General features: G+C 34.9%; 4 protein-coding genes across 8 annotated transcripts; 2 read left to right on the top strand and 2 right to left on the bottom strand.

Annotated features, from left to right (window-relative positions):
• The first annotated feature begins 10698 nt into the window (after positions 1 to 10698).
• On the top strand, positions 10699 to 13408 carry LOC113003458. Its single transcript, XM_026132921.2, has 6 exons — positions 10699 to 11043; positions 11480 to 11720; positions 11903 to 12083; positions 12174 to 12325; positions 12580 to 12684; positions 12759 to 13408. The coding sequence occupies exons 1-6, from the start codon at positions 11026 to 11028 to the stop codon at positions 13001 to 13003; spliced, it is 942 nt and encodes a 313-aa protein (XP_025988706.2). The 5' UTR covers positions 10699 to 11025; the 3' UTR covers positions 13004 to 13408.
• Positions 13204 to 15585, bottom strand: LOC105204994 (protein ALP1-like). Of its 3 annotated transcripts, XM_011174284.3 has the most exons (4): positions 15423 to 15585; positions 14961 to 15200; positions 14606 to 14840; positions 13204 to 14265 (listed from the first exon to the last, which is right to left on the bottom strand). In XM_011174284.3, the coding sequence occupies exons 2-4, from the start codon at positions 15116 to 15118 to the stop codon at positions 13549 to 13551; spliced, it is 1110 nt and encodes a 369-aa protein (XP_011172586.3). In that variant the 5' UTR covers positions 15119 to 15200; positions 15423 to 15585; the 3' UTR covers positions 13204 to 13548. The 3 variants fall into 3 exon arrangements, with proteins under 3 accessions (XP_011172586.3, XP_011172584.3, XP_011172585.3); XM_011174282.3 differs by lacking the exon at positions 15423 to 15585 and having other exon boundaries at positions 14961 to 15416; XM_011174283.3 differs by lacking the exon at positions 15423 to 15585 and having other exon boundaries at positions 14615 to 14840; positions 14961 to 15416.
• Positions 15586 to 18734: 3149 nt separating this feature from the next.
• LOC120358674 lies at positions 18735 to 20179 on the bottom strand. Of its 2 annotated transcripts, none has more exons than XM_039453641.1 (4): positions 19753 to 20179; positions 19345 to 19592; positions 19146 to 19244; positions 18735 to 19044 (listed from the first exon to the last, which is right to left on the bottom strand). In XM_039453641.1, exons 1-4 carry the CDS (start codon positions 19815 to 19817, stop codon positions 18878 to 18880), a joined length of 579 nt encoding a protein of 192 aa, XP_039309575.1. In that variant the 5' UTR covers positions 19818 to 20179; the 3' UTR covers positions 18735 to 18877. The 2 variants fall into 2 exon arrangements, with proteins under 2 accessions (XP_039309575.1, XP_039309576.1); XM_039453642.1 differs by having other exon boundaries at positions 18735 to 18779; positions 19045 to 19244; positions 19753 to 20176.
• A 1078-nt stretch (positions 20180 to 21257) lies between these two features.
• Positions 21258 to 23578, top strand: LOC105207240. Of its 2 annotated transcripts, none has more exons than XM_026141604.2 (2): positions 21258 to 21850; positions 22256 to 23578. In XM_026141604.2, the coding sequence occupies exons 1-2, from the start codon at positions 21409 to 21411 to the stop codon at positions 23512 to 23514; spliced, it is 1701 nt and encodes a 566-aa protein (XP_025997389.1). In that variant the 5' UTR covers positions 21258 to 21408; the 3' UTR covers positions 23515 to 23578. The 2 variants fall into 2 exon arrangements, with proteins under 2 accessions (XP_025997389.1, XP_025997390.1); XM_026141605.2 differs by having other exon boundaries at positions 21258 to 22432; positions 22533 to 22741.
• Positions 23579 to 27050: the final 3472 nt, after the last annotated feature.

Genomic DNA, 27050 nt, shown 5'->3' with positions numbered 1-27050 from the left:
AATTTTTATACTTTAATTGTGGAGAAGGATTTTGAAATCCGTAAATGCAATTAGAAGATAAGCACGACCGAAAATTAATCATGTTTTGTCGGTAAAAAAGGACTATGTTAAGCATCCCCTTAATACCTAATTATCGTCAACTCGAATATACATTTCTCACTTTATCAATATTATATGTAGATGTTAGTGTATATACTTATTCTTTTGGTTGATTATTTATTTATATATTGGAAGTTTATATGTGTATTTATGTGTTTAACCGTTTGTTTATTTACACGCATACAATTAATTTAAAATTAATATAATCATTAAAAATCAAAAAACAAGAACAACTAAGTTTCACAAAACAATTAATTCATGATATATAAATGGTGAAACTATTATAAAAGTAGTGTTATACAGAGTGGGATGCGTGGTTTACACCCAGTCAGCAAAATGTTAGCACTGTGTCGGCAGGCTGGCGGCAGATTCGATCACGACGTGTTGACAGACTGAACTCAACTGATCTCAAATTCTGCTTATGTTCTGTTAACAGAACCTGTTGATATTTTATGTCAGCAGAATGACAGCACCAGACGAGCACGCCGTGCTGTTAGCACGTGACGCCAGATAGGCGGCAGAGTGATATGCGCAACACAATTTGACGGCAGACTGCTAGCACAAATCGAGCACGCCGTGCTGACAAGTTCTGACGTCACGCTGGCAGCAAAAATCAAGCATTTTGTATTTAAAATTTTCAAAAATTTTTATTATAAAAAAGTTTTTTTTAGTTTTCTTGCAGATATTATTCTTATTTTTATTATAGGTTAATCTAATTTGCATATATTTTATTTTACTAATTACGATTACGCATTATTTTACAATTTTTAAAAACGCATTAGCGCCGGCGGGATTCGAACCTAAAATTTCGGGACAATAACCTAATACGCTAACACTGAGCTAATCGTACACTTGTAATATCATTAATAAAAAGTTATATTTAAAGTAAAGCTGATTTAAACAGGAAGAAACTTACAGTTACGTGTTGAGTATCGCACAAACATTCTCACTAATCCTTTGATTTAGTCTTAAATATTTTTAAAATTAATTATATAAACTATATAATTAAATAATTAAAACCCATTTTAGACTAATATAGTCAAGAAAACAACAATTGAAAATAGTACGGGAGCATGAAAAAACATTATTGACGTAAAAAGTATGCTGACAAAAATCAATTTTGCAACTAATTGTTATAAACAAATTACTAAAAATTGACTGTAGAGAAAAACTGATTACTCCAATCGATTCTTTGGGAAAACTGACTCAAGAAACATATATAACACTTTCTTAATTGTTATAAACAAATTAATTGCAAAATTTATTTTTGCAACGTTCCTTTAGTAATTTTTCCCGTAAAATCGATTGGAGTAATCAGTTTTTCTCTACAGTCAATTTTTAGTAATTTGTTTATACCAATTAGTTGCAAAATTGAGTTTTGAAAAGTTTTTTTACATCAGTAATGTTTTTTCATGCTTTAGTCCTATTTCCAATTCCAATTTTTTTGAATATTTTTGTTAGTCAGACTATGGCCAGGAACGGGTTTTAATTATTTATATATGCGGGCAGATGCAGATAGAAATCTGGACAAATACATGCGGATAGATACGAATAGGATTTCTATACGCAATCACGGACAGGTGCAGATAGAAATTGCGGCGTATAGAATGCAAACAGAAACAGACAGAACATATGCATAAAGAAATTGATTTGTCCAATAATTAAGCAAATGCATAAGAAAATGGATCAATCACTTTCTTTATGCATATGTTATTTATGCGTGCAATTATGCAAGTTTGTCTGAAAAGGCCCTTAATAAATTCATGAAGAGTTACGTCACAATTTAAAAATTAATATGCAGAACAGCACGGGGTGCTCGATTTGTGATGTCAGTTTGCCGTCAGATTATGTTACGCAGGTTATGCTTGAATTGTGCTGTCAATCTGATGTCACGTTCTCTTAGCACGGGGTGCTCGATTGGTGCTAACAATCTGCCGTTAGATTGTGTTGTGCAGGTCTTGCTCTAATTCTGTCGCATATCTAACATAAGCTGCTGCCAGTCTGCTGTTAGATTGTCACGTAGATCTGGCTCGTTTTTTGCCGCCAATCTGACGTCAGATCTTGTCAGCACGCGGTGCTCGATTTCTGCTACCAGTCTGCCGTTAGATTGTGTTGCGCAGGTTATGCTTGATTTCTGCCGCCAATCTGACAACAGTCCTGTCAACACTATGTGCTCGATTTTTGCTGAAATTAAATGTCAACAGTTTCTGTCCAATTTCTGACAGCAGTTTGCTGACACCGCAGATATTGCAGAGTCTGTGTGAAATCTGTTGCCTTTCTGGTAACAGAAGGTGATAGCAGACTCTCCGAATAATCTGTTTGTTCACGTTTGGCTGACGGGGCACACTTACGTGTCTAACATCTGATTAATACCTAATTATCGTCAACTCGAATAGACATTTCTCACTTTATCAATATTATATGCAGATGTTGGTGTAAGTACTTATTCGTTTGGTTGATTATTTATTTATGTATTGGAAGTTTATATATATATTTATGTGTTTAATCGTTTGTTTATTTACATGCATACAATTAATTTAAAATTAACTATAATCATTAAAAATCTAAATAAAGAACAATTAAGTTTCACAAATCAATTCATGATTTATAAATGGTGAAACTATTATACAAATAGTATTATACAGAGTGAGATACGTGGTTATGCACTCGCGTATTTAACATCTGAATATACACTTCTCACTGTACCGGTGTTATAGGTAGATGTAGGCTATATATTTATTTGTTTGGTTAATTATTTATTTGTATATATGAAGTTTATGTGTATTTATAGGTTTAACTGTCGGTTTATTTACATATATAAAATATAAAAAAAAAACCTTTTCTATCAGAATATACTCCACAATCGAACAACACATAATATCAAATCTTGTTCGGTCTCTGAGAGACCCGATTGCTGAAGTCGACTTTCCGTTTGAATTTGAGCATTGCTATTTTTTCGGATTGACCCCAAAATGCCGAAAAAAAAAATTATAATACCAATAACAAACACCTCAATTCAAAACACTCTACCCAGGGGGGAGGGAAGATGCGAGGCAGGAAGGCCTCTTCCTCCCCCCTAGAGGGAAAAAGCCTTAACAAAAAGGCAAAGAGCGGTAACATGAATACTGCTGGCATTACCCACAGTCGATCCCTTTCTCTTTCACCATACGAGTTAAACATTGAACTTTTAGATGTCCCAGAGGATGAGACTCGGGATCTCTCAGAAGCCAGACCTAACTCTACACCCTCTAAAAGGGATTTACAGGAAACAACTAATAAAGATAAAATTTCTACCAATAATGACTCTCCTCATCAACTACAATCTTCTGGTATACTGAGTGATGATTGTATACCGATGTCACGGGTTATTGAGATTGTGGGTGCTCCTGCCCCTCTGTTTTCTTCTCCTTCCTCCTCCATGAATCCAAATACTCTCAGAGAGCATTCTAGTCCAGCTAAGACTTCTAACCAAGAAGACGGTGCACGGAAAATAGCAAATCCTAAAGATAGCAACTTATACAGAAATAACTCAAATGAGAAAGAGGTAAACCCTCCTTATCCTACCTCCTACGATCTTGGAAAACGGCGTTCACAAATTATTGAACAACAGCTGAACAACAAATACAACACAAACTATAGCTCTCCTTACGTGGTCCTCATTGAGGATGCTGATCCGGACTGGAATCTTGGCAACTTGCATCCGCTGGGGATCGGCAGAGAAATTTTTGAAGCTGGGGCAAGGGATGTTGAGGGGATTAGAAAGACGGGACGTCGTACAGTGGAAATTCGGTACAGACACCTTGAGGATGCCAACAGATTTGCAAAAAAGAGCCTCATCAATAAACCTGACTGGATAGCCTACATTCCAAATTACAGAATATTTAGATTTGGGGTAATTAGAGGAGTAGACCCGTCTTTTGACCTCGAAGAAATCTCAGACATCATTAAAACACAAAATACAGCTATTAAAATCGGCTCCATCGAGAGACTAAAATACTGGGACAAAGACAATGAAGTCCTTAGAGACTCCTCCTCGATTAAGATAGGATTCGCAGGTGATCTATTATCAGAATACATTTCTGTTTATTGGAATAGACTCAAGGTCTCTCCATTTATCCCTCCCATCAAGAAGTGCAAAAATTGCTTGCGCTGGGGACATTTAAGCTTCGCCTGTAGGAATAGGAACGCCCAGACCATCGTTGACAATCTAGTGACCTCATGCAATGCATGTCAGGTCTCACATTACATTTGGGACACCAAATGTCTACACTTCAAACGACTTAAATTAATCAATACAGTCATGGCACACTGTAACACCAACAATATCACGGCCAAAAAAAATTATCAAAAATAGAGGCATAACCGAGATCTCGCAAGTCAAGACGGATTTAAAATCCTCAATTTATTCTAGACAAGTATCTAGTATGGGAGATTTTCCAATAAACAAACACAGACGGAAAACGAAATCCTTACCGGAGATCCACCTGGTCCGCAAGGACCAGAAAAGGACCTCGGAACATAGGGAAATAAGATCACTTTCTTCCAAAAATAAACTCGCGACTTCTACCATCTCGAGCAAATTACGAAATATAGATACGAACACACCAGAAGAACGATCTTTCGGGAATCTTGCCCACTCAAGACAGGGTCCTTGCACATCTTACACAGACCTTGAAGGGAATTCTAATCTGTCCTCCTATTTTGAAACTAAAACTAGCATAGCATACCAAACGAAGAATACAAATATTAACACACAGTCTCTGGACTATATAAACGATAAAACATTAATCGAGTCTCTGCCCAATATCTGTGGAGGACAAATCAGCTCCCCAGACGATATCAGAGTTCTAGAAGAAATAAATAAAATGATCCAATGGAAGGAGTTAATCCTCTTAGATCTCATCAAAATTAATCTAGAAAGAACACGCTCGAGTAAGGAAAGACTATTAACCAATTACCTCAATAAAATTTCCGCAAATATAAACTTAAATAAATATAATTTAAATTTAGATTACTTGAATTAATCAATTTATATCACTATTACAACTTATAACCTACCCAAATCATAAGCTTAAGTCTCGAGTCACAATAAGCAAAATGATTAAATTACTCCAATGGAACTGTAGAGGTATCAAAAACAAATACAACGAATTTAGCAATATTCTATTAAACTACGATATAATCTGCCTTCAAGAGACTTGGCTTCACTCAAAAGATATTCTAAGATTTAATAATTATGTCACTTTTAGAATTGATAGATTGGACAACTTCCAGGGAGGAGGGGTAGCCATAATATGCAAAAACGTGCTAGATCCCATACTACATAAAACAGAAAGTACCACAAACCATTCGGACCTGGAGGTGGTATGCATATCATGTCAAATTGATGAGTTCTCTTTGGATAGAATATCTGTTATATCTATATACAGACCACCAGATATTTGCATCACTAAAAACATATGGACAGATCTATTAGAACTAACGGGTACTAACAATATCCCCACCCATGCGATCTTATGCGGAGACTTCAACGGGCATCATCCCGCATGGGGATCTTCCAGACAAAATGGAGTGGGGAAGACTCTGAGTGAGGTCATATTTTCCTCTTCATTCAGAATACTAAACGACGGACAGGCTACCAGAATTTTGGTGAACTCTGAACATAAAAGCACATCTGACCTCTCTCTTTCTAACATCGATTTCATGGAAATAAATTGGAACATTTGTGAGAAAGTGATGGGCAGCGACCACTTTCCCATTATAATAGATCTGTATAATCCACGGAAAAATTCGGCTCTTAACCACGGCGAAGGCCTTTCCCCCAAAGGGAAAAAAGGTAAATTGATACTCAAAGATTTCGACACTAAAAAATACGCCAAAGTATGGCATGAGACAAAATTAGACCTCAACAAAGACAGCCTCACGGGAGCAGAAGCTTATACACTCTGGTACCAAAACATGCTAAACTGTCTCCTTAAAGCAGGAGCCACTACAATAAGTGAACAAAATATCAAACAGGTTTTTGATCCCGCAAGTAAACAAATCGTAAACATAAATCTGAATAACCAATCTATTTATAAGTCAAAAAATAGGGAAAAAACAATACGGAAACATTCCAAGATGTGGTGGGATGAGGAATGTGACAATGCAGTAACGATAAGAAAGGAAGCATTTATCAACCTAACTTCTAACTCTTCCAGAGAAACCTTGAGAGAGTATAGAAAAGTCTCAAACGAAACCAGGAAAACATTGGCCAAAAGGAAAAAAGAGAATTTTAGAAATATGGTTAACGACCTCTCTAAAGGGCCGTCGATCCAAAAATTTTGGGATAAGGTCGGACAATTCAAGAGAAGTGCTATCTTGAACACTTATCCTTCTCCCACAAAAAGCAAAAGAGAATTTATTGATAAGTTTATCGAGGAATTTGCTCCTCCTGGAGTTGCTCACGACTTCAAAACTAAACAATTCAAAGGGGTGGGTGCCGATAGCGCACATCCCGATAGCCCACCAACCAATCATATTGACTTATCTAACCCAACCTACGGAAAATCTCTACCATTGTGAGTGGTTTGTGTGCTATCGGGACCCACCCAATTCAAAGTACCTTCCTCTGAACCTCTCTCTCAGAGTTGCCGTCAGCCTTTCACAGTCCGAGAAACGACAACAATTATCAACAACAGTAAGATCAAAAGTAGTCCTGGCAGAGACCTGGGGGTCGATTGTGTATCATGTAACTAGAGTGAAAATTACAAAAGTGAGCGAATTCACTAGGTATTGACCAATAAAATAATAAATACTCTAGTAAATTTGTTCACTTTTGTCATTTTCACTCTAGTTACATGATACACAATCGACCCCCTGATCAGTTACCACATCCTAAAAAATTCGCCTCATGAGGCAATTGCTTACCTAACAGAGTGCTTTAACAAAATTATCCGAGACGGATCGTTCCCTTCTCAATGGCATGACTTCTCGATTACACTGATTAAAAAACCGAACAACAACAGTTATAGACCTATCGCTTTAGCTTCATGTACACTAAAAATATTAGAGAAACTAATCAAGATAAGATTGGAGAGACTCGTGGAATTGGACTTCGTTCTACCAAAGTGTCAGTTCGGATTCAGAAGAGGAAGATCCTGCGACAACTGTCTAGCACTCTTAAACCTTGAAATATACAAAGCCTTCTCAGAAAACAAAACAACCGGCGGTCTATTTTTAGACATTAAAAGGGCTTACGACAACATCAACCCAGCAATACTAATAGAAATCATAAATAAATTACGATTATCTAGGGGATATAAATCATTCATCAGCAACTTACTAAGCCCCAGGTCTGTCAACTTCTATTCGGAGGGGAGATTCTATGGCACTAGAACCATTTTTAAAGGAGTCCCGCAGGGTCTCGTTCTAAGTCCTTTACTTTTCAATATCTATGTAAAAGACATTCTACATTTTGTACTTCATAATTGCAAAACCATACAATTTGCAGATGATATAGCTATCCTGTGCTCTGATAAGGCACCAATAACGATCCACATTGACAAAGGCCTTTTCCAATCTACATAAATGGTTGGATTCTATTGGATTAACAGTATCTACAACCAAGACCTAACTCTGCTTCTTTCACAGGAAACGTAACACGACAATTCCTTCAAACATTACGGTACCTAGTGGCTCCATAAGTAATAAATTGCAGATCAAATACTTAAGGATATACTTGGATTCTGGCCTCAGGTAGAGACCTCATTTGGCAGCGGCAAAGATTAAGGCATTTAAGTTTATGAATATCCTGAAATGGCTTGCAGGGAAAAATTGGGGCATCACAGTAACGGACGCGATGAATTTTATTAATACCACTATTAGAACTCAAGCTCTTTGGGGCACCATCTGGTACAACAGCTCATGCAAAACCCATCTGAAGATAATCGACAACTTATTGGGATCAGCATATAAAATAGCATTGGGATTACCCAGATTCACCTCTACCAAAGTAGAATGGGCCATATCCAATCAATGGTCAACATCGAGATTTATCTCCACACAATGTGATAAGCGAATTCTAAAATCCTTTCAGTTGAAAAATATGGAAATAATTAACAAAATTGAGAATTTTGCCACAAAAATTTCCCTTACGAGAATCCCAGATAGAAACGTTCCATTCGTTGTGAACAGATGGCCGTCAGTTAAGCACTTCCTTTCCTCTTTATACAAATAGGAGGTCCATCCCTGTTTTGCATACCTTTTCCAGGTGGAATATCATGAGATTGATATAGACTACAAATCTGGTTTAGCAGCTCTCTCCGCGGGAACGTCAGGGGATATTAACTTGATATTTGACTGCGGGGTCTCCAGTCGGAGATCCTGTGACAATGAAATAGATATTTACACGGACGGATCTAGATCTTGCCTTGCGGAGGGCAGGAACATTAACTCGAATCTTCCTCAGGATAATTTCTCGGTGGGCTATTCCATTCATATCCCCTCGCATAATCTAAATTACAAATTCAAAATCAACGCTATATCATCCTCCTTTAGAGCGGAGGCCCTTGCAATCTACAAATCCATAGAGACAGCCATTGATTTGGGGATCAAAGCTATCAACATTTGCACGGATTCAAAGAGTACTCTGAATGCTCTGAAATCCTGCGCTGAGAATAAATATAAATCACACATTAAAATGTTGGATCCGACTATTCAAGATCTTTACCTTTTCATTCTAACATGCCAAAAAAGGGAATTATTGTCGGTCAGATTTACATGGTGTCCTGCGCATAAGGGCATAACGGGAAACGAGAGGGCCGACGAGCTGGTCAAGGAAGGATCACTCAGTGGTGCGTTACTGAAAAACAGGATCTTTTTTAGAGAGTGTATGAGCTGCCTAACAAAAAAATATAAATCTATAGATACAGAACACTTTATGGCTACCTATGATCATTCTGGCAAATACTATTTTCAATATTTTAGCAACATTAACTCCAGAAGACTTTTGAAATACAGACTAGACAGGGTTTCCTTTGGCAGGCTGACGAGAATAATCTCTAACTCGTGCTTCTCTGGGGAGGTACTGTACAGAATCGGTAGAGCGAAGTCTCCCGCATGCCCATGCGGATTTGAGAATCAAAACGTTAACCACATTTTTTGGGCTTGCCCTTTAATAATAACAGAAAGCAATAAAATGATATGTGACCTTAAAAGCATGGAGCTTCAGTTTCCCCTTTCTGTGGAGTATGTCCTCAATAACATAAACTTTAAGATTACTAGAGTTGTACAAAAATTTCTATCTATAATCTCAAAAGAATACAATATTTCACTCTAAGACGGATTGCAGAATCTGAACAGAATAGGGGAAAGAGAAAGGAAGTAGACGGTACGAAAAAAAAGGATAATATTTTTTCCTTATTCTATGTACTCACTTTAATACTCGATCTAAACTTAGTAAATTTATGCCAACATTTGTGCTTCTGGGAGTCCTCTCTGTTCCCAGATTGCCGGGGAGAAGGGGACAAAACGCGGATTGAAAAATCAAAACACTGGAGAACCTATTACTAGGATTCCTGGCCAAAATCCAACAAAGGAAGTAAAGAACTATTGGTACTTAGATTCCTCTGTAGTCTGATATCCAGGACCTCCTAAAGAAGAAGAAGATCATTGGCTTGCAAAGATCAGCAGAGAGGTTAGTTTAATTTCTTGTATTTTAATTATTTATAAAATAATTGTCATGATGTATTATTGATTAAAATATTATTTACTGACAATAATTTTGATTTTAAAATAGAAATTGAAGAGCACAAGAACTTCCAAAGATTGAAAATTATTAACTGCAAAGTTTGTTTGTAGGATAAATTTTTTGATATCGCCAATATTGATATTATTTTTTTATAATCTTACACTTATTTAATTTTGTATAAAATAAATATGAAATTATATTATAATTATATTTAATAAAACAATTTAACATTTGTAAGCATACCAGCTAAGCTACTGTAGCCTCTCTAACTACTTAAACAGAATAAATTTTATCATGCACTCATAGTGCACACAAATGGATATAATCTAATTTACTTACAATTAATAATTTACAATTAATTAAAACTTGCGATTTTTAGCTTTACGGAATTTTTGGAAATCTATCTTTTGTTTCCTATTTTAAAATAAAAATTATTGTTAGTAAATATTATTTTAATAATAGATGATTAGAATTATTTTAATAAATAATACGTCATTAAAATAATTTTATAAATAATTAAATTACAAGAAATTAAAACTATAATCTCCGATGGTCTCTGCAAGCTAACGAAATCACAAACTCAACTTTTATTACGGAACACAGGGTAGTTAGTTACAGTGTTACCAACTTTATTATTAAAAGGGATATTTTCGATAGAACTTTCGGAATACACCCTTATTGTAAAAAACCTGTATAGTGTAATTACATCAGTTACATTCATTAATTTAAGTTCCTAAAATTTGGCGATTTTCTTGGCGAGAATTCACACCAATAAAATGGCGATATCCAACCAATTATGTTCGCCGATCGATAAGCAAGTCTACATTCCAAAAACCATCAAAGAAAATGTGTTGCAACCTTTTAGCTCACGACTGTACACCCAAGTGCTGGATTCACACTGCATCCGACGTGCGTCGTACGACGCTCCGCAACCAATCAGAAAGCAGGATTTTGCTTCGTACCATCGGACCGCTTGGCCGTCCGTTATCATCCGACGTCGGACGAAATGTTGGTCATGATTCAACATTTGTCGTACGATAACGCAGCGCAACCCTCCAAATCTGGACAAAATTCGGAAAAAATAGTTTGCTCATCTTGATGCATTATAAAATTTATGTCATTAATGTTTTCATAGTATATGTTTTGCGAATGTTTTGTGAATATTATAATACTAAATTGACGAAATTGTATACAAAATGGATAACGAAATTGAGGTAAGCAAAATATATAAAACTAAAAATTAATATTATCCAATAATGTAAAAATAAAATATGTATAATAAATTAATACGTAATTATAATGAAATTAATTATGTTATAGAGTTATGTTTGCAAACTTTTGCTTTTACATCCTGTAACAAAGATCTATTAAAATAATTAATACAAATTGAGAATTTTTAATTGTTTTCAATCGTTTTAAATTAATTCGTTTAATTCTTAATCTTTAAAAATGCGAATTGAAATAAATTCTTTATTCTGTCATCTACCAATTTATATGAATGCATTTTAATGCTCTTATATTTTATATACTATCCAGACAACATAACATATTCAAAAGACATCCAGAGGATATCCTTTGGACATCTTCTAGAAATGAGTGCTGTTTGGGCATTAAAAATAAGGAAGTGAATTTGTATTTCATGATTTTCAGGAGACTTGTGAATTTTGCTTTCAAGCAATCCATTATGGTAGGGAGCATATATGTTATAGTGATGTGATAGATTCATCACAGCAACAAGACGTTAATGAGCCGTTAACGATAATTCAAGATATGGAAAGTTTTATTGAAACAGTGGAACAGACTCGAATACTATGGGATCATACAATTCCGTACGCAAAGAGAGGAGCAGCCAGTATTAAAAAGGCATGGGCTGATATAGACAAAATGTTTAGTAAGTTTTATCATGGTATTACAAATTTTTTTCCTTAAAGTAAATATAAAAAAAGTTGATTCAAAGTTTTTATCTGTTGATTATTATAGGAATATATAACAATTAAAAAAATTCAATAGTATAATTCTTAAACTTTGAATGTTGTTAATATAATAAAAATATAAAAAATATGTATTATTTAGACGTAGTATCTGGGACATCACAAATCAAATGGTGGAATTTACGGGATACGTATGTCCGTAAATTAACGGAACAAAAAAAGTATGTCGCAAGTGGCAGCGCTGCTTCATGCAGACCGAAAAAAGAAATGTGGCCTTACTTTGAAATGATGGCATTTCTACGTCCATGTGTGTCTTTTAAACGGTAAGTAATATTTATGACTGGTTGTTTGATTTGTAATGTAAAAGTATTTATCATATTATATAGATACAATAAAATGTGTATATTCTTTAGAACTTACAGTAATATTGAGGCTTCAATTGAAAATAGAAGTTCATGTTCAGAAAAACAGGGTCACTCGTCGTCAAGTGACAACCAAACGACACCGTTTAAGAAGCCAATAGAAAGATATTCTCAGGAATTTCTTCATGATAAAAGATATGAAAGTACGGTTTAAAATAAAAAGTTCTATAAAATCATATATTGTTTTATGTATTCAAAAAAGCTGGTTTGCTTACTGTTAAGGTGCTTTTTCACGCTGGACGCTTAATTTCAGCGTCAGAAGATATTATGCGATCAAAAATCACTGCAATAATTTGTTATTTTTCGCCACATGATGTCTTCTGATGCTGAAACTGAACGTCGAGCGTCAGCGTGAAAAAGCACCTTTATTAATGTATTTTAAAATTATATATTATAGGTTCTCACGGAGTACAGTCGTTAAAAACTTTATCCGATCGCGCTTATCCCCTGACTCCGAGTCCTACTGGCTCATCAACTAGTACCAGTGATTCTTCTGAAAAACGTAAAAATCTGAATTTACTAATCTATTAATAATTAATTTTCTTTTTGTATTTTTTATAAGTACTTTTTTTTCAGCAAAACGAGCACGTAAAACAAAAGTCTCAACAAGTGACCAATTATCACCTTTAGAGTCCAATTTGATAAATCAACTGCAAATAACGGATACGGCTCTTAGCAATTTATCAACATCAGATTCACTAGATCCGGTAATCACATTTACCAATTATTTAGGATCGCGAATGAAACAATTATCAAAAGAAAAATTTGATATTTTTCAAAGAAGAGTTTTAATGGAGTTGTTCAAAGTTGAAGACGAATGAATTACAATATAATGTATATATAATTCGTTTTCAACTTTAAACAACTCCATATATAATGTATTTTATTATATTTATATATTATATAATATCCGTCTTCATATATTATATGTATTTTATTATAGTATAATACTTTTAGATAACTTTTAATTTTTTGCATCCTTATAATGAATGATTTGTGCACCGCTTAAGGAAAAAAATAATTTGACAAATCCTAAATATACATTTATTATATGTTATATAAAATTACTAGACATAGTTACTTATTCGGTAATATCAACTTTACAATTCATTTTGTTTTTTTACATTTAATTATAAATATCCAGTTACATTTAATCAGATATAATTAGATAAAATTTGATTTGTATATATACATGACTGTGATTATATATAATTGTACAAGATCAATTATGACCAATTTTCTTGCATGACCACACGTGATGATCCATGTATTGTTTTGATAAAAATATACTATATAGATGAGATAAAGATCAGCCACTACTATGTGTGATTAAATTAATTAGTCTTTTTATAATATTATAATATCCCTAATTATGTTCTAATTGTGCAATATAATTATGTTGCCAATTTAAAGCACCTTCATTTTGAAAATATAACGCAAATGTATCTCTGATATTAGATGCATATTGAGAATGGGCATTTGCTCCTGCCATTCTTATACTATTAATATTAGCAACATCATGTTGTCTCCAGTGGCCTGGTACTATATTTCCTTCACTGTTAACATAGTCTCCATATCCTGATGGATTGTATTCTGATTTTGGGATTAAAAAATTGTGAAGACATACTGAAGCTTTAATTATTGAAATTGTTGTTTCAAGCGAAGTGTTCATTTGCCTTCTGAAAATTCTCCACCGTGCAGCCATAATACCGAAAGAGTTTTCAACAACGCCCCTTGCTCTACTGAGTCGATAATTAAATATTTCTTTTGTATCAGTTAATCGTTTGCCTGGATATGGGCGTAAAGTGTATTCGTTCAGTTGGAACGCAGCATCTGCTACTAACATATAAGGTACAGGCTGTGGTATGTTAGGGTGGAGTGGTGATGCAGTTGGTAAATCCATTTCCTTATTGGCAAATCGTTGTCCCATCACAGAATTCCGAAAAGTTCCACCATCACTATGCCGACCTTGTGCACCAATATCGACCATAAGAAAGCGGAAGGAGGCAGAAGCAACTGCCATCAAGACAACACTATACTGGCCCTTGTAGTTATAGTACGTTGAACCTGAATGTTCTGGTGCCTATGAATATTTTGAATTAAATACGGTTTTTTAATAAAACTAAATATTATAAATAAACTTAAAAATTAAAATTTAGAAATAATTTCAATATTGACACTTATGAAATCTTATTAAATACATTCCTAACAAAAAAAGTAATCAAGCAATAAAATATCATTCTTAGTATACCATTAATCAAAGTAAAATTAAAGAAAAATAGTATCAAATATTCTTATCGAAATAGAGATTTCGATTTCTTTATAAAAAAATATTTCATACATTCGGCTTATTAATTTGTAAAACTACATTATAAAAATCTCTATAAAAATTTTTTAAGAACTATTTCTTTATTCAAAATTACTTGTATTACAACATGTTTTCCATCGATGGCACCTATGCAATGGGGGAAGTTCCATCGGTTTTCAAATTCATTGGCTATCTCTAACCAGCCTTTCTCAGATGATTGGAACAATTCTTTTGGACTTAATGCAGTCCAAATAGCTTCGCAGGTTTCACGAATAATACATGTCGCTGTGCTTCTTCCTATTCTATACAACATTGCCATAGATGACAAAAGATCTCCGGACGACAAGTAACTGCAAGAGAATATAACATTTTGTCAGTCAATATGTTTTAATTGTCTGTTAATTATTTACAAACACTACAAATACGCACAGCACAACACCATGTTGGATATATTTTAATTTAAAACTTACCGAAGTGTTAAACTTAATCTCAAATGAGGAGGAAGTGGTTTTCGAAAATTAGTTGACGTCTTTGTAATCAATGGAGTAATCAATTCCAATAATTCATAAAACGTATTTGGTGACATACGCATATAATTATGATACCATTCCATATCATACAATGCCATTTCTAATACAAGGTTGGTTGCTGCTCCTTGTTCATTTCTTCTAGTATTAGTAGGGCGAATCCAGTACCGTCTTTTCCTTCTTCTGTTTTGCATCCGTTTATCATTAATATATTTTAGAATACTTTGCAATAATATTTTTCTTCTAATTAAAAGTAATTTTTTTTTATCCATTGAAAATATAGTAATATAAAAACGTTTATTAATAAAATTTTTCGTTGTTGCACGTTACGGCTTTAGCAGTTTGTTGACTTTTCAGGTTATGTGCGCATATGTCACTATTAGAACAACTCCAATATGATATTACCATTTAACAATTTACGCCATCTACAGACTTTCAATCGTATCAAACAACGTATGCAGTGTGAACAGCATTTCGCACGGCTTCGTATCGTCGGATGACGGACGACGTACGTCGGATGCAGTGTGAATCCAGCAAAGGACTTTGATTCTGTCCATGGGGAAATTTTCCAAACTGAGAAGTCACCACTTTCTACATACTCGCAGTTCATGATTAATGAAACGACTAGAGTTTATTGGTCGTTACGTTAATCATGAACTGTAAGTATGTAGAAAGATAGCGACTTCTCAGTTTGGAAAATTTCCCCATGAACAGAATCAAAGTCCTTGGGTGTACACCCAGCGATTTTGATTCTGTCCATAAGGAAATTTTCCAAACTGAGAAGTCGCTATCTTTCTACATACTTACAGTTCATAATTAACGTAACGACCAATAAGCTCTAGTCGTTTCATTAATCATGAACTGCAAGTATGTAGAAAGTGGTGACTTCTCAGTTTGGAAAATTTCCCCATGGACAGAATCAAAGTCCTTGGGTGTACATAGGCTTTGTTTACACCGAATACTTGATACGCGTAATATTTAGTAACTTTCTAATCAAATCTTAATTTTGGTAATAAATTTAATAAATAGTATATTAAGCTGGTACAATATAAATCAAGATAATTAATTAAATATAGATATCACGTATACATTTACACGTATTGTCAAAATTAAGACAATTTAATATAAAGTTACTTGTTAGTATGCGTATCAAGTGTTCGGTGTAAACTAGGTCATACACTACGGCTGTGTTCCGTTTTTACTGGCAGTGCAGTAAATGTGACGTCATGACAGTACACTGTCACAACTGTTCCAATATTACTGCATTACTGCCAGCACTGCTATAGCATCGTATTTCGGAACAGCATAGTAGCCATATTGCACTGTAGCTACCTCACCTTGGAAGCTGCAGTAGTCACAGTGGCAATATGGCTACCATTCATGACGTCATTGATGTTACTAGATGCTGTCGCAGTGCGCTGCGTACCAATAACGGAACGGATTTTTCACCACTGCCAGTACTGGCAGTTATATCGGAACACAGCCTACATATTCACCACCGACTTTTAGGGGGAGATGTCTAGACTCTCTACTTCTAGGGACTCTACGCGAAGGTAGAGTCCCTAGAAGTAGAGTCTGGACATCTCGGGGTTCCACGTGATTGGACTGCACCTAAAATGGCAGCACCAATACGGATCCCTGTTTAATCCTCTTTAGCCAATGCGATAACAGCACACACACGTTCAAGTGTACACAATGATAAACATACACACATAAAGCTCAGGTTCACCCAAGGACTTTGATTCTGTCCATGGAGAAATTTTCTAAACTGAAAAGTCGCTATCTTTCTACATACTTACAATTCATGATTAACGTAACGACCAATAAGCTCTAGTCGTTTCATTAATCATGAACTGCAAGAATGTAGAAAGTGGTGACTTCTCATTTTGGAAAATTTCCCCATGGACAGAATCAAAGTCCTTGGGTGTACATACACTGACATATTCATTACCGACATTTTAGGGGCAGATGTCCAGACTCTGTACACCCAAAGACTTTGATTCTGTCCATGGGGAAATCATCCAAACTGAAAAGTCGCTATCTCTCTACATACTTACAGTTCATGATTAACGTAACGACCAATAAGCTCTAGTCGTTTTATTAATCATGAACTGCGAGTATGTAGAAAGTGGTGACTTCTCAGTTTGGAAAATTTCCCCATGGACAGAATCAAAGTCCTTGGGTGTACTTCTAGGGACTCAACGCGAAGGCGATTCGCAGCGCCACTACCAGCAAGCTAACCCAAGCTACGGGTGCGTTCGTTTATGCAGTCACTGCCGCAGGTGTTGTTCGTTTACTCCGTCTGCGAAAGCGACTACAGTGCAGTTTATCGTTCGTTTATGCAGGGATGCATCCCATCTGCGCAGCTATTTACGAGGTCCAGGGGGTCGATCATGAAACTTTTTCCCTAAGGCGGAAACGTGAAAAGTGAAAAATTTCTCCATTAACTTCAATGGTAAAGATTTTCACTTTTCACGTTTCCGCTCTAGGGAAAAAGTTTCATGACCCTCTGCTCTGCTTAGAGTATGTATGTACTGCGTAAACAAACAATCGTTTATATGACTCTGAAAACTGACCGTATCGTCTCTGCATTGTTGAGAAAAGGAACGAGAGCCATAACAAATTAAAACCTGAGACTGCATTCGCGTATCCTGTGTATAATAAAAATGGTTTTTTACAATAAAGATGAAAAGAACACTGGAAAATTGATTAAAATTGATCTCCGACCACAAGTCAGAGTCTGATGAGCTACTATTGATGAGATCCATAGCACAATTCATAATTACTTTGATTTTCATTGTAACTTCTGAAAATTGAAGTTTTTAAATAAAATAAGCTTAAAAATAAAATTTACAAAGAATTACATCACTTAACCTTTAAATAAACTTTATAAATTAAATATTTTTAAGATATTTTTTGCTTAATTATTATTACTAAAATTTAATAATTTTAATAAAAATATAATTTCTTACATAATTTCAAAAATTACATTAAAATTATTCGAATATGAAGTTATATTAAAAATATTTTCTTTACTTACACACTGCAAACAGTTTTTAATTAAAATTTTGCTCACATTTTCTATTGGTACATATCTGACTAATACGATCCAAGCAGCCATTCACGCAGGAATCCGTTCGGTAAATTTAGGTCATGTGATCGGCAGATGAAAGAGCAGTGGCTGCGCTAACCACTGCATAAACGAATGCATCTAACGAGTTAGGTCATATAAACGATTGTTTGTTTACGCAGCACTGCAAGCAGAGCATCCTGAGCAGGATCCATGGTGGAAGGGATAGCATGGTGTGTGCAGTTCGGCTAAACCACGCCCACTTTTGCTCTGCAAGGGCATATATGTAATACTCCTATATTGCTAGTTCCGTATCTTCACAATGAGCGGGACGAGCCCCGTAAAAAAGAGATGCACGAATTCCAAATATGGGCATAGACGGTCAAGCCTCATTATGCGCAGGCGCGTCTATTGAGTGAGTGTGAGCGAGAGACAAGGATTAGGAAATGAGACGGAAAGGACGCGAAACAGAAAAAACATTACCCGGTCGCGACCGAATGCTTATTTGCAACTTCTAACGGATAAATGTTAATTAACGAATAATAATATTTGAAGAGAATGATTGAAATTATAGGTGTAGGGTTTTTCATTTTAATGGACATTCTAAAATATCTCGAGAATAAGATATGGAATAGGAAAATATAATCTTTTTAGATAAAAGCGTTTTTAATAGTTCAAGCAAGTCATTATTACTGTTTTAAATGGAACAATCTTAAGATTTAATTACTTCCTCAGAATATTTAGCGTAAAAAGTACGAGTAAAATAGAAAAAAATGGAATACAAAATATTTTATGCCTTAATCCGACGTTTTTTATTATGGATTTTGTTCACCATAGCAATGACTCTTCGAGTCCTTTTCGGTGTTGAGAAATCGGAGCTTACAATGTCTGATATAAACCGAGGTTCTGCAAATCTCCGTTTCTTCGGAGGAGTATGCAGCTGTTCATTCTCGTGACCTGTTATTAATAAATCAACATGGATTACGTTCAACTAAAGCTATAACAACTCCTTTCAGTATTTAGTACCCTCAAGAAAAATAGTTTAGTTTTAAATTTACGTGTCTCATCCATCACATTCTTGGATGTTGAAAATTCCAGTTCTCCTACATTTGAAACTGATGTGAAATCTGGAGGAACATCAATAGAAGGCACTGATTCTATAAAACAATATAAATAATGTTGAACCATAGCTGTAACAATTCTGTTGTCAGTATTTACTACCCTCAATAAAAAAAATTTGTATGTTTTCAATCTTACGTGTCTCGTCCATTATAATCTCAGATGTTGACTGGAACTGCAATTCGGCAGCTGGAGGATTTGGCACATTAACGGAAGGCACTGCTCCTGGTTTCAATAACCACTTTCTGCTACACAGTCCTATGCTATTTTTATAATCACTTGGTACAAAGTGATCGGAGCAAATGTGTACATGTATCACATTGTCCTTGTCAGATAATTTGCAGGCATGTAACCACTGTGCCCGAATGCTCACCTCTTTTGGAAATCTACAAATAATTATTATTTATTCCATCATGCTGTTAACTGCTTGATAATCCAATCATGTGTTACAGTAAATCTAGTGTAATAATGCTATGCAAATAAGTTGAATTAGAGAAAATAAGTATAACGTTTTATAAATACACATTTTACATGTAAGATATTTACTTGTGCATTGCAAAATTTCCATCCTTTGCTGCCTTTTTCTGACACAAAAAACAAATTCGCACCATTGTAAATTTTTTCTTTGGTTTGTCTCACTTGGGACGCTTATAATATGCGTTGTTTACCGTCGCACACACGCACAAATCACGAAAACAGGTTATGTGAAAATCGCGCCTAATGGTGTTTTAAAAAATGTAACCGCATGCGCACAAATCAGCTGGGCCGTTCGCGAGAGAGAGGCTATTATACGTCTGCACCGTAATGTTTGGGCTGACGGTCAACACTCTTCTAGCAATATAGGAGTATTACATATATGTGCAAGGGCTACAGTTGACCAGACAGCCAACTGTGAAAAGTAAAATTATTTAGTGTCAGCCTGTTGGTATGCTGGATCTACCTTCTTTGTTTCACACATGTTAGTTTCTCTTTCTATCCTTGTATGTATATTTCCATGGCTTGATTTACATACGTCAGAAGAAAAGTGTGATTTGCATGTAAGTGATACTTTTTAATATTTTACAATTGAACAAGTTTGTTGTTATATCAAAATTAAATATTAAATTGGAAAGGCTTAACAATAAGACAAGCAAATACAGTTATTTTTGCTCAATTAAATTCTGAGCGTCCTCATTATTGTATAGATTTTTAGCAATAAAAAATAAATAAGTAAATAAATAAACAAATAAAAAGACAATAAAATTAAACCTAAAAAACATAAAAATATAATAATACAAAAAGTCTTGTAGTCATTAAAAAAAAATATATATATATATTAACAATAGACGCCATAAAGTAGATATGGATGGGGCGCGTGTATAGCGATATAGATATTTTTAGTTTATTTCTGAAAAATGTGTCTTTGAACTATAACTTTATCATACATGTTTGAATTTGTTGTTAAATATGCTATAAGTTTTGATATAAAGTAAATTTTTAATTTTTCAGAAATTTAGAAGAGAATTTCGAAAAAAATGACATTAAAAAAAAATCTAAACAAAGTGTTATAAAATACGTAGAAATATATAAAACTTTTATTTGAAACTTTTTTTTATATTTTTTACCATTTTGACGGTATTACTTCAGAAATTAAAAAATCAATTTATTTCAAGAGCGTGTTTCATCCTCTTGACAATCATATGGGCTGTTAAACATATAAAAATACGTGTCCCATATTTTTATCTGTATTACAACATATTAAAGGCTTGTCAATTTCTTGCACACTCTTACGCTGTTTCCTATTTATTTCACACGTGTTCTCGCGATGAAGAGGAAATGGAGGAAACTAACCGAATGAACCGAATCTTCGGTCAAAAATTAGTGTAACACTTCATGTGCATCACTGTTCCCGATAGAAAGAGAAGCAGATACTTGAATAAGTGCATGAAACAAAGACAGATGACTCGGCATACCAACAGGCTGACGCTAAATAATTTTACTTTTCACAGTTGGCTGTCTGGTCAACTATAACCCACCGATAGACAAAGAGGGCAAATTGATTTTCCGCGTGAGACAGTCGAGCCGAACGGACGTGGTATTGTAGCTCTCTGTGATACCTGAGTGGGACGGTGCGGCGTGGTTGCGCGGGGGTGGCGTGAGGTGTTGAGTTGAGTTAAGTTATTTTAAAATAGCAGATAATTAATCAAGGGCCCAAGATACATCATGGCAAATGTTCCCCCGGCCGGACGGGGGAGCAGATTTAATCCCTATTCTAAGGAAGAGGTTAGAAGAGAAGTGGGTAAAGGAAATAGGAGAAGAAGCATGTCACTGAGAAGCCAAGATTCAAATGAGGCGGGACAAGAAGACGAAGATTTTGCGGCAGAGGAGAGCGACGTAGAAATAATGGATGTACAAAAATGCGCTAAAATATTAGGCATAGAATCGGTTGAGACCTCGAATTTGAAAAGTAGCGTGATTCAAAGTGAATCAGTAGCGACAAAGGAAAAATGTAGCGAGACAATGGACAAGATGGTTAAAGGGGGGAAAGGTCACGCCGGTATAAGTCAGGAAGTAAACAAGTTTACAGATAGCGAGGGAATAGAGAAAAGAGAGCAGGTAAAGGACAGGTCGATAAATATGAAATGTGATAAGATAACTAAACAGGGTACGTCGCAGGAACATAAGTCAAAAGGAATTGACAATGAAGGTAATATCTTGCAAGAGAAATACGTAGTAGTAGAGGGGGAATTAAAGGCAATGAAAGATATAGAAAAAAGTACCTATGATAATCTAGTGAAAGAAATCAATAGACGATTTGATAGATTTACCCAGGGAGAATGTAAAATTAAATGCAAGATATTACAGAGTCATTGCACTTCTAGCAAAGGAAAAAATAGCATTAAGATATCGTTATGGTGCAATCAGAATTTGATTCGTCCGATTAGTATTGATATGATTAAATATAACTTCGCAGTATTAACTTTCAAAAATGCGTTAGATGCGAATGCTTGTTTGGACAAACTTGATAAACAATCTAATGGTTGGCTACAAGGTTTTGTTGACTTTACAGATACCTTTAGCAGGGGTGTAATTACCGATTGGCCGTACGAAATTCCAGAGTTATGGGAGAATATAGTAGATAAAAAGGATATCTTCAGAATAGAAAAAATGAAGAAAAGAGTCTGGGATCAGGAGACAAAAAAGTTCCAGATGCAATTTATAAACAATTTTATAATCACCCTAAAAGGCAAAAGCAAGGATAGAATTAAGATCTTTGATAACTTAAATATTGGCTTGAGAATCAGACCGTATGTGGCTCCTGTGATTCAATGCTTTAATTGTTTTAGATTTGGCCATTTCAAACACCAATGCAAAAATGAGGCTAGATGCATAGTATGTGGGGACAACATGCATGGCGATTGTAATAAACCAGAGGCATGCAGGAATTGTGAAGGCGCCCACCGTTCTACCAAAAGGAGTTGCCCGGTTGCTCTTAGAAATAAGGAAATTAAAACAATCATGGCATATAACAACGTTACATTTTTCGAAGCAGAAAGACTACTAAAGGATAGTTTTGCAAACCAGAATATGACAAATTACGACAGATATACGAACCTTTCAGCGTGGCCTAGGATCGGGCACAATAATAAAGAGAGAGAAAATGAGACTGAAATAAAGATAAACGAATTTTCTCGTAATACAAGTAATGGCAATAATACTAAGGAAAACAAAACGACAGCAAACCATCAGGTCAACTATAGAACTTATTACAAAGATATAGAAAGAGATAGAGAAGAAGAGGAAAGACGTCGACAAGAGAGAAGAGAAATAGAGGAAAGGGAAAGGAGAAGACAGGAAAGAAGGGAGAGAGAGAGAGAAGCAGGAGTAAGACGGAGACAAGAACATATAAACTACTATAAGCAGTTTGACAACACAGAGAAGGAGAAAAGAGGAATTATTTTATGCCAAATGAGTAATGATGAGGTAAGAACTGAATACTCGAATAATAGAACAGAAGAGAATAGAGAGAAAGACTGGTCTACGAGTTTCGATTGGTCGCTACAAGTAGCAAGAGATATATGTAAGACATCTTATGACTTTCGTAAGGAATTTATGGAACTCCTAAAGCGGCATAGTTCTCAATCTAAAGGTAAAGAATATGAAGAGGAATATAAACAATTTGAGAGTAACTTACAAGTCATTGATAAGGAAAGGAAGATCTGTGATAGGTATCAAGAAGAAATAAACAGAGCGAAGCGTGCAAGCGCGGAGGCTAAAAGAAGATATTGGGACAGTGTGAGAGAGAGAGAGATGCTTTTAAATGACTAAAAATGGCTAATATCCTCATGTGGAATGCGGGAGGTATAAATCATAAAAAGGCTGAGTTTACTAATAATGTGATAAAATACGATATAGCAGTTGTAACAGAAACGAAATTGAGTTGTGACAAACCACTATATATATCAGGTTATAAGACATATAAAAGTCAGAACGTAAATAACAACGGAGGGGTTGCCATACTGATCAAGAAAAATATTGAATTCAAAGTAATCGAGGAATGGACTACTAAATCAAATAACATTGAAGTAATTGGAATCAAAATTTATGGCATAACCAGATGTTATAACCTAATAGCGGTATATAGAAAACCGTACGGGTGCGAACCAATGTCTGTATGGTATGATTTACTTAGGTTTAAAGGAGCGGATAATGAGGATTCTATTATAGTCGGGGATTTTAACGCCCATAATCACGCATGGAACTGCGTAAACACCGATAAAAACGGAGAAAGGTTATATATGGCCATGTTCCAGAGAGGATTCATTAATATTAATTATGACACCAAAACAAGGATGAACTATTACGGCCAAAGGGCATCGAATATAGACCTGATCTTTGCAAATAATAATCTGGCCGGAAGAATTAATTATCAACAGCTTCCAGACACTTGGGGATCAGATCACTTTCCGGTGGAAATAAACGTGGACGTGAGCTTTCTACCGTATAAGAAAATCACCAATAGAATATCAAATAAAAACACTGATTGGAAAATATATCATGATAAAATGGAAAATAAAATAATAACTGCACAAATATTTATCAGTAATATGAAGGCAGAAAGAAAAATACAAGACCTATACTCTTGGCTCATAAACAGTATGAAGAAGACCACTTTGATTGCCTCAGGAAAGGATCCAGACAAAGTTAACAAACATGGATGTATAAGATCAAAAAAACCAGATCAGGTACCTAAGAGACAAGAAGTTAGATGGTGGGACGAGGAATGCGCTAAAGTAAGAAAGGACAGGAAAAGCAAATTAAAAATATGGACACGCTCCGGTAAAATAGAAGATTTTGTAGAATATAAAAGATGTAGGGCTATTGCTAGAAAAACGATAAATAAAAAGAAGAAAGAAAACTTTATAACATTCTGTAACGGAATTAATAGGTATACAAGTCTATCATATGTGTGGAACACAATGAGAACTATGAAAAATGTTCAAAACAAAATAAACTGGAATACTTGGCAACATCAAGATAGAGAGGCTGAAATTAGAAGAACAATATCAGACTTGGCTCCACCGTGGGTCGAAGAAATAAGACAGGAAGATAATAAGACGGAAGAACGATCTACCAATGACATGAATGGTGAATTCTCCATGGATGAACTTTTCCGAGCTATGCATATGATTAGAAAAGATTCGGCCCCTGGGTTGGATAATGTTGATTACTTGATGTTGAAAAATCTACCGATAAGCGGAAAACAACTTTTATTAGATCTTTACAATATTATATGGAACGAGGATTATTTTCCTTTAAACTGGAATAAATATCAGGTTATCTTTATTGATAAAGTTGGCAAAAACAAAGTGAGACCGATCGCATTATCGTCATGTATATGTAAATTAATGGAGAGGTTAGTAAACGAAAGACTTATATGGTGGCTCGAAAGTAACAACAAATTGGATCCTATGCAAAACGGGTTTCGAAGAGGAAAATCGTGTATGGAGAATCTTACGAAGATGATTGCAGATATTAAAAGTGCCAATTTATCTGGTGATTACACCCTGGCTGCCTTCTTGGATGTTGAATCGGCCTATGATAAGGTAGACTTTAAAATAATGATTAGAAAATTAAGTGACGAGAATTGTCCCTCTGGCATTCTTAAATTTATTAGCAAATGGCTAAATCCCAGAGAAACTAGCTTCGTGATAAATAACCGAGAAGTAGATGTCAGAAAGATGTACAGGGGATTGCCACAGGGAGCTGTACTCAGTCCAATTTTATATGCACTATATACTAATAAAATCACTCAGGGAATAAACAACTCGGCCCAGATCGTACAATTTGCAGATGATGTCGCAGTGTATGTACAAGGCGAGGACAGATTTGAAAATAAAATTAATTTAGAAGTGGCGGTACATAGGATTGCAAAAAATTTGGCTACATTAAATCTAGATTTGGCTCCTCAAAAGACAAAAATCGTAGAATTTTCTAAATCAGGTTTCTGTGATAAAAAATTATATATTAGAGTTAAGAAACGTAGAGTGTACAATGACCGAGGGGTTAGATTCCTAGGAGTTTGGCTAGACAACAAGCTAAGATTTGATAAACATGTATTAGACATTAGAGGTAGAGTAAATAAAGCTAACAATATCATGAAGTATCTCAGCGGTATATCAAGAGGTATTGAAGTAAACACGGCTTTAATGTTATATAAAAGTATGGTTAGGTCGGTTCTAGATTATGGCCTGTTTGTTTATAGCCCTAATTTGAAATCATTACAGCTTGGCTTGGAGAGAGCACAATTCTTAGGAATCCGTACGGCCCTCGGATATAGGAATAGTACCCCTAATAATGTTATCATCGCAGAATCGAAAGTGGTTCTGATAAGAGATAGAGCGTTGACCTTGGCTAAGAACTTTTGTTGTAAAATTCATAAATACGGTGAGGATTCTATTAGAAACAGTTTAAATAAGTTAAGTCGCAAAGAAATGTTTGCTAAATATAAGAATCCGTTATTTAATAAGAGCGTGCTATGCGAAGCATGGGATTATGTCCAAAGATATAGAGATAAATTGGGTAATCAGGAAAATTCATATGAAATATGGAACTTAGAATATAATATGATCACTAATAGAATAGATATAGATGATGATATAGGAAGAAGGCTACATGGCCCTAATCGTGAGAAAAAGAACTGTGATATTGGACAAATCAAAGGATACGTACAGGAAGATTTAAGATTAATAAATGAAGTAAAAAGTAAATATAATTTAAATGATAGGACGCTCATAATGTACACAGATGGCTCAAAATCGCAACATTCTATTTCTACGGGAGCTAGCGTGATTCTGGAAGAACAGGAAGAGGGGCATTATTTTAGTTTGCCTAAAGAATGTTCTGTATTTACAGCGGAAGCGGCGGCTATATCGGCGGCTTTGAAAATAGCATTTAATAAGATAGATTCCTTTGATAATGTTGTTATTTTTTCTGATAGTTTATCGACATTGCAGGCTATTAATAATAACAGTCTTAATGTATATAGAAATAAGTATATTTTAGAAATTGTTAGATTACACACTCGGTTCAAAGATTTATACGCAAAAAATGTATTATATGTATGGATTCCGTCTCATGTTGGTTTTACAGGAAATGAACTTGCGGATCATTTTGCAAAAATGGGTGCCGAGGAACCGGTGGATGACAATAATAATTTGGAGGTACCTGTCAAAGATCTTATTAGTATATATAAAGAGGACGCATGGAAGAATACACAAAATGTTATAGTTAACGAATCCAGATATAAAGGAATATTCTATTTCAATAACTTCTATGACGGTAGTAAGAAACATCCGTGGTTT

Source organism: Solenopsis invicta, chromosome 9 (assembly GCF_016802725.1).
Source record: "Solenopsis invicta isolate M01_SB chromosome 9, UNIL_Sinv_3.0, whole genome shotgun sequence".
Lineage (NCBI taxonomy): Eukaryota > Metazoa > Arthropoda > Insecta > Hymenoptera > Formicidae > Solenopsis > Solenopsis invicta.
This window is presented reverse-complemented; position numbering and strand designations above follow the sequence as displayed.